The sequence below is a fragment of the Trematomus bernacchii genome, unplaced genomic scaffold (assembly GCF_902827165.1).
Source record: "Trematomus bernacchii unplaced genomic scaffold, fTreBer1.1, whole genome shotgun sequence".
NCBI lineage: Eukaryota > Metazoa > Chordata > Actinopteri > Perciformes > Nototheniidae > Trematomus > Trematomus bernacchii.
Genome location: NW_022987342.1, coordinates 948380 through 956728, shown reverse-complemented (window position 1 = coordinate 956728; position 8349 = coordinate 948380). Strand labels below are relative to the sequence as shown.

The following is an 8349-nucleotide window of genomic DNA, read 5'->3' as shown; positions in this document are numbered from 1 at the left end:
TTGATTAATATATTTTCATTAAAAAAAGTAGGCCTACTTGTTTCACAGTGGCACAGGATCATTGGCACATACAAACACTTTTTTCATGTTCAATCCATAATAACATATGCAATTATAGTTGGAGCTTTGTATTTTGTCATTATTAGCAGATTAATCCTACCCATCTCGGTGGGAACCAGGTTAGGATGCTCGAAAATATTTCCAATTACCCAATGGGGACCCCAACTAGAAAAGTTTCTGACCAAACAGGGGGGCATAGCATGTACATTACTGATGATTGAGTAGCCTATTGAGAATACTTTTTTCCAACAACCAGGCCTATACAAACATTAATGTCCCTCAGGATGACTTGTATTCCCTTACTTTTTATGAGGGGCCATTGTCAGAACTGCATCATACCCATCGGCCTTGTATCGCTTTAATGCTAATTAGCAAGTTAGCATGCTAACATGGCAAATATGTTATCCCTGATTAATATCATCATCATTGTACATGTGAGTATGTTAGCATGCCAACATTAGCATTTAGTTTAAACACAATGCCGTACCTAAGTGTAGCCTCTACTAGCATGCTAGCAGGTCTGTTAACTGTCTCTTTTAAAGTTAACATGGAAGTGGTTCTATGTCCAAACCAAATGTTTTCCTGCTCATTCTCTGCAGCTGTGAAATGTGTTTGTATATTTCACTCTTTAAACTTCTCTTTCAACAGTTCAACTTACTGAACTTTTTTTTTCTAATAGACATTTTTCATAGTTTAAGGCCTAAATGCAATACACTGTTAAATGACAGCTGTCAGTTCACAGATTCAATAGTTGCCAATCAGTAGAATTGTCCAGCAAATTATTATACCAATTAAACCAATTAATATGTCAGTGCTGTTCTCCAGCCTCTCTCCTGTGAACCTGAAGCTAATTTGATTTGTTGCTTTTACCCTTTTTCCAAACCTCAGCGTGTCTAAGAATGTGATCCAGCTGCAGGTCCTTGTAAAATGAAAACAAACATGACCACCTGTCCCGAGTATTTAGCGAGAGGACCAAAATCAGAAATACATTATGCCTTCTCGTGGTTTCCCCTCTTAGATTGTCAATCAAAGAGAAGAAAAAAATGACATGTTTCCCTGAATACAGCTGCAAAAACCTTTAGGAAGATCACAGTCCTTGAGGAACATCTGGAGCCTTCATGAGGGCCAATATTACATTTCCATACTTTTACTATGAGTTTCCATAACATGTAGGTATTTGGATCAACAATATCAATGCAAGTTCCACAGGGTACACTACTGCAATGAAAGACTAGCTAGAATATACCCCTCTATTAACGCCTTCCTGTCTCTTCGTATTTCTGGTCCTCCCAATTTGAATGCCTTTCGGGTCTTTGTAATACGTGCCTTTTAGACCCAACCCAGTCACGAACATCTTGGGAATATCAACTATATAAACTTATACTACAAATGCGTAAAAGAAAGCAATAGCATTAAATAACCTCATAACATGGATGCTAAATATTTTGAATTGGAAATCTAACAAACTTCCGAGCTTCAAAAAATGGGCACAGGAAGTTTTATCATTGCTCCAGCTCAAGAACGTAAGATGAACATTGTGTGAGCTCCATTAATTGAATATGTAAAGCAATGTATGTGATACACCATGCCGCCAGATTTTCTTCTTTTTTTGTTGTTGTTGTTTGTTTTTGCCTGTCCTTGTTTGTCTACCCTCCCTCACACTGTAAAGTGTCTTTGAGTCTGAAAAAAGCGCTATATAAATATAATGTATTGTTATTACTATTGCATCTTTTTTTTATATATATATTTGTATATGGCTTATTTTTGTCTTTTCCCCAATATTAGTGTTTGGTCAATTGCAAAATTGTATTGTACTTACTTCATGAGTGGATGTGGATCCCAGAAGGAATGGATAGGGGTCGATTAAGTCCTTACAAGTTTGGTAAGTTTGAAACCCATTTTTCTAAATAACAGTTCAGCAGCATTTTCTCTGATGTCTTTTTTTCAGGGAGGTGAAATAGAAAACGTCTCCAACAGCAAACTGATAAACAGCACATCCACCATGAACTGGATCTCTCTGGATAACTGATACCTCAGAGGTTATTTTGAGCACAGGATTGCGCATCAAACATCTACAAAATGATGTAGTCGATGAAACCAAATAGATCTAGACTCCAGAAAACAATGTCTTCACCTAATAACTGGTCAATACAATCCTAACCCTGTGAAGTCTGTTCATCTTGGTGACGTTAAAAGATGACTAAGTTATAACTGTAAAGTAAAGCTTTGCTGCACACACTGTTCTGCCTCGAGGTAAAATACGCCAATTTGAGATAATTTCTTAGGAATGGACGTGACACGCATAAAGTGAGTAAACGCATTAAAGTGCGCTTACTGTGTGAATGTATACAGAGAAGCGACAGCAGAGACGTGAACTTGACTGTGCACAGAGACGCCCCACACGCACACCCACACACACATCTACACACACAAACACACACACACACACACATTCTCACAGGAGGCAGAGAGAGGCGCTATAAAAACGTGGCTCGATATTTGAGTGTCAGTGGGGATCATTTACAACCGTCAAGCCACCATGAAGGACACAGACGGATACAGTCTCGGGAAATACTCCGCTAAGAAGGGGCATTGGACTTCATGAAGGGGAAACAGGATTTCTGATCTAAAGGAAAAAGACATCTGTTTGTGGAATTTGCTGAAAGTGTTTGTTTGTGGATGATATCTGTTGGACAGTGAAAACTATCTTCATGTTGTTCAGCTGGACTGGGAAGGATATCTATACTATGTAGTGGTAAGATATTTCTTTATTTTAAAGCAAAATAACAGGCATCAAGTGGATTTGTTCCTAAAGCAAAATGTGGCTAACTAAATCGGATAGATTGCATGTTTTTAAATGTCTGACTATAACTTGACACATAGCGTTTGTATTATCACAGTGAGCAATGTATTTCTGTACTTTCTTACAAACTGCAACATTCTGCAAAGAGGTGCAACCAAGAGCAAATGTATGGTGTTTTTCTTTTTAAATCTGAATATTTAGACTGTTTATTTCTTTCTCTTAATTCATTGAGTCAACATAAATATACATTTGCTTACACAATATGTTATTTATACTTATAGCATTCCTACAATGTTGGAGTAAAAAAGATATAGAAGTTAGCAAGTATAATGGTTCACTTACATGTATTTGCATTTTGCACATATAGGTAAAAAAAAGGTGAACAAATGTTTTCTGAATAAATGTCTGTTAAGTACAGAACATCAGCTTATAGGTTTATTTTCTTTACATCACATTGGATTCCTTTAGACAAAATAAGATAACATACGGTAAGATGAGATAGAGCTATATTTATCATAAGGGACATTTATGAAAAATCGGATATATATTTATTTACTCAAAACAAAAAACAGAACTCATTCTCATTCATTTATGCCTACATTGCTTAGCCGTGATGTATTTTAATATGCAGGAGTGTGTCATTGTCCTGTTTGTGACCTGTGTTTGACCTCCAGCCAAACTCAACCTAAGTGATCCAGTCTACACTCACCATCATGCTACACTGCAGCTCTGACACTTACCTTGTGATTTTTCATGATAGGCTGGACACTATTCACAGGGTAAACAGCTGTCAAGTCATGTTTGAAAGAGCATTATGAAGACAAATGTGTTCAAGTATTTAACTAAGTATTGTTTATTATTAGAAGTCCCTCAACCTAAAGGCACGGAACAAATATTAACATATTTAAGGCCTATTTAAAGTTTCCTTATTTGAAGTTACACAGCTTTGATGCTTCTAACCTAAGTGTGTGAAGGAATACAACACAATTATATCATATAAATTCAATGATATGGTGCCTTATTGATGTGGTGGAAAACACTGACTAACATGTCACTCCATAATGTCCCATAGATGTCCATTTAGTTTAAAATCTGTTAAGTTTACAGTTTCAGTTTTTGACATAAATGTTCACTTATTTGTATTTGTATGCTTTACAGTTTTCTCTTAAGATCCACAGCTCATTTGGTCGTTCTTCTTTGTCTTGCAGCCTCCCTTAACTATGGACCTCCTTCCGTTCACAGTTCAGTGATGTTAGCTTTGAGCCATTACAACTCCTCATCCTCCCCGCTCCTCCCTCGGTCCTCTAATGACAGCGGGGGGAAAGTGGAGGCCAGGGTGGCAGTTGAAGGGCTGTCTCAGCAGGGAAACCTCACCCTGCTGCAGCCCACCACCAGTGGAGTTATTGTGGTCATACTGTCCATGACACTGGGCATCATCTCCAACATCGTGGCCCTCTTCATCCTGGCCAATGCCTACTCCCAGCAGCGCCGGCGCAACAAAGCCACATTCCTTCTGTTTGCCTCTTCTCTGGTGTTTACAGATTTCATTGGGCACGTGATCCCTGGTGCCCTGGTGCTCAGACTCTACCTCTCTGGAGGCGTTCACCCTGATGACTTCAACTCCTCCGATGGGATGTGTCAGTTCCTGGGTGGCAGCATGGTGTTTTTCGGCCTGTGCCCACTCTTCATGGGCTGTGCCATGGCTGCTGAGCGCTGCCTGGGTGTCACAAAGCCTCTACTGCACTCCTCTCTAGTCACCAAAACACGTACAAAGATCTGCCTGTCTGCCATCTGGCTGGCGGCTCTGTGTGTGGCCCTGCTGCCTTGCTTTCAGCTGGGCTCCTACGCCTACCAGGACCCAGGGACCTGGTGTTTCATCAAAGTGCTCAGTGACACTCAGGAGGTGGACGTGGCGTTCGTGGTGCTGTTCTCTGGGCTGGGGATGGCCTCACTGGCTGTGGCGCTGGTGTGTAACACCATCAGTGGACTGACCCTGGTGCTGGCGAGGCTCAGGAGGAAGCCCGGCTCGCGTCACTCAGCAAAGTCTCATGATATAGAGATGGTGGTGCAGCTGGTCGGCATCATGGTCACCTCCTGCATTTGCTGGAGCCCTCTGCTGGTGAGTCATAGAAGGTACAATGAGAGGGGATGAGCACAAAAGGTTGGGCGATAATGAGATCACTTCACCTTTCTGCTAGGTATGCACTGGCACTCAGAGCACTCATTTAGAAAAAGTGCTATTGTATAAGTAAAGGTCTTTGGATTTGTTGTCCCTTTCTTATGATGCCTGTAGTTCGATAACAGCATGTCATTTTCACACAGCTGGAACAATGTATGTATGATGCATGGTTATTTTTCAGTGGCTATCTCTGCAACATAATACATATTTATTTATGTAACTGTTTTACAGTGTTGATAGAAAGTTTTAAAACAAACTTTTGCCCATTGCAAATTAAAGAGCTATTATGCTCATGTTCAGGTTTCATATTAGTATGTTGTTCCTCCACTGTGACTTGTTAACATGCTTTAATGTTCAAAAAGCTCTTTATTTTTCTCATGTTGCCTGTGCTACAGCATCTCTTTTCACCCTCTGTCTGAAATTGTGGGAGAGAAACTCACTCTGAAAGGGAGCTTTTGAATTGTATCCTTTGCACACCGTTTACATGCAGAACATTTATAACATACTACAGGAAAGGGAGAACCAAAAAGCATCATAGGGCTCCTTTAAGTATTTTTACTACCCAGAAAGCATTATCTTTTAAGACTAGTTACTGAATACAAGTAGGAAAATAGCAACAGATTAAAAATAAGACACTGGTGTGGACCATACAAATATTGAGCGTCTTTCTTTTTATGGATGCTCACTATCCACTTGACCTTCCTACAGTTTAACGAAGTCAAATAGGCCTGAAGTAACTAAAGGAAAAACTGAATGTCAATTCAATAGGAAAACCACTAAAACCAAATTCAGACAACTTTGTGTCAAGAGGAAGAGATTCTACAAACAAACACTGAATGTAAAATCTGCTGCATGAATTCTCCTTCAAATTGGGGCAGGCAGAAGAATATATGATATATATCATATTGTTAACAAATCACTAAATGAAGTAGTCTAAAGAGCAGTAGTGGAATGTAATCAAGCAGATTTACTCAAAATTTGTACTTTTGTACATCTCGGATGTAAATATTCTACTTTTTTACTCCACTACATTAACTTTAGAGCTTTACTAACTTTGCAGGTTTAAATTGATAGTACATAACATAAATTAAGTAACAGATTGTGATGGATAGGTGAATCTATCCAGCAATGTATAAGGTACAAACTAGCCACTCATTTACAAGCTTCAACATTAGTGTAATGAAGACATTAATGCATCCATGATTATAATCCATTAATATAATCAACATTGTACTGAAATAAAGTTTTTTGCCTAATGACTATACTGTCTGTTACTTTTGGTACTTCTACTTAAAGTGGACCTATCATGCTATATTTGAATAATATAGTGTAGGACCATACCTATATAAGGCATATTTATACTTTTTTTTTTCAAAATACCAAACAGATCATGCATTTTAGCCATGCCTCATTTTGCTCAATTTGACATTTTTTAGCTCTGTTTTTGCAAGGGCAGATTCAGTGAGAACAGCACCATCTACAGGCCTGGCATATGTACTACAGCGTCTCCAGCGCTTTTGAACGGCAATGGCCGTGGCTGTCTCCTCTTGATTGGTGGAGTTGGCCTAATAGCCGTAGAGCCACTGTCCTGACGTCAGGACAGTGTTCAAATCTGGATCAGTTTTTATCAGATCCGTTGCAGCCCCTTTTTTAGAGATTTGGGTATGGAGGAAAATAGAGAGGGTTGTGTTTTCTGACACTTGGTGAGTTCCCTGGAACACCGGGGACACATATTCATGTATAAAAGACGTACAAAAGTGCATTTTGCATGATAGGTCCCCTTTAAGTAACATTTTGAATGTGAGCCTTTTTTGTAATAGAGTGTTTATACATCTGAAAACATATTCCACTACTGATGAAGAGATTTCTCTAACATGTTTGATGTATCATGCTGATACGGGTGCGAAAAATAACATAATGTGTTGGATGTGATAATACAACAAAATTATATAAATTATTTATAACTTATTTTTACCCTCTCATCATGTTGTAATACAAGATCATATGTTCACCCCTCCAGATCTTTGGCCTGATGTCGGCAATCCACTCCTACACAGGATCCATAGCAGAGGACCTATCCAGCTATAAAACCCTGATGGTGATGGCCGTGAGGCTGGCCACATGGAACCAGATTCTGGACCCCTGGGTCTACATCCTGCTGCGGCGCACCGTTCTCCGCAAAATCTACCTCATCGCTAAGTGCCAGGCAGGACTGAGGGGGAATATCATCGGCCGCTGGGAGCCCACCTCTTTCCCCAGCTCAGAGAAGCATCAAGTCAACCAAGTTTGAGCTGAGGGAAAAGACTGATAAGTACTTTGTCCCCAGGTGAACATTTACAGAACCCTGAGAATAAAGAAGAGAGACCAACATAGAATATCTTTTTGGCTAGAAATGCTTAATATAATCAAAAGTACCTCTCTCAAACTCCATCAAAGTTTACCCTTGAGTTCATTGTCTGACCCTAACAAATGGAAGCTAGCTAATGCTATTGTTTTGCACATAAACCTTTTATAGTTTTCTTGTAATAAGTGAACATTCCTTAGTCATTTTGTATTCTCATTTGGAAACATGAAGGGCCACAGAATATGAACACAGAAGTGTGATGCTGCGCCACTCATAAAGGGAATGAGTAATGTTTTATTTCATAACTTCATTTTAACCATCATTGGAAGTAAAAAAACAAATTGCACGTGTCTTGCTCTTACATTTATGTGGAAGAATTGAGCTGCACCAATATAACCACCAGGGTGAGCTCCAGAGTAAAGCAGAAGTACTTGGATTGTGTTCAATGTTAATATTCTGCTGAATGTATTTCATGAAGGAATGTTAATATTCAAGTATTGTGGAGTGTATGTAAGTTTACCTTTTAATGCTTTCCATTTTTTTATACAGTGCTTTATGTGAAGTAATATATTTTTTTGTAAGTTAAAACTTGAATTGTACCCTTGATTTTACAGAAGATATGTAAAGACATTATAATTGAATGTAAATAAAAGAATGCAATGTGACCTTACTCTGAATTGAATTTAAGTATTCTCTCTGCTGTCCTGTGTATTAATGATAAAATACATCTTTATTGACAGTATGATCTGCAGCAGTAATTTCCTGCCGATTCCTTCTGGACTTCACATTCCAGTGATGACAATAAAAAAGGACCAAAACGAATTATCCACTAAGGTCGTGCGGGTAATAACATAATAAATCCAGAATATTGTTGAGCAAATATCTTTGATTTAGTTGAGGATGTAAACTTGAGACACGCTTCAGTGCTTCAATGAAATACCATTATCACCAGCTTGGTATTTT

At 38.8% G+C, this 8349-nt stretch overlaps 1 protein-coding gene across 1 annotated transcript; it reads left to right on the top strand.

The window, feature by feature from the left end:
• Nucleotides 1–2587: 2587 nt before the first annotated feature.
• On the top strand, nucleotides 2588–8046 carry LOC117482813 (prostaglandin E2 receptor EP1 subtype-like). The gene is made up of 3 exons (XM_034131014.1): nucleotides 2588–2815; nucleotides 4072–4982; nucleotides 7063–8046. The coding sequence occupies exons 2-3, from the start codon at nucleotides 4113–4115 to the stop codon at nucleotides 7330–7332; spliced, it is 1140 nt and encodes a 379-aa protein (XP_033986905.1). The 5' UTR covers nucleotides 2588–2815; nucleotides 4072–4112; the 3' UTR covers nucleotides 7333–8046.
• The last annotated feature ends 303 nt before the right edge of the window (nucleotides 8047–8349 follow it).

What these genes read in the sequence shown, in the direction of transcription:
- LOC117482813 (XM_034131014.1), top strand. Translation starts at nt 4,113, where the DNA reads ATGTTAGCTTTGAGCCATTACAACTCCTCATCCTCCCCGCTCCTCCCT. An exon ending in TTTGCTGGAGCCCTCTGCTG is followed by an intron (nt 4,983 to 7,062) that starts GTGAGTCATAGA and finishes TCACCCCTCCAG; the next exon opens with ATCTTTGGCCTGATGTCGGC.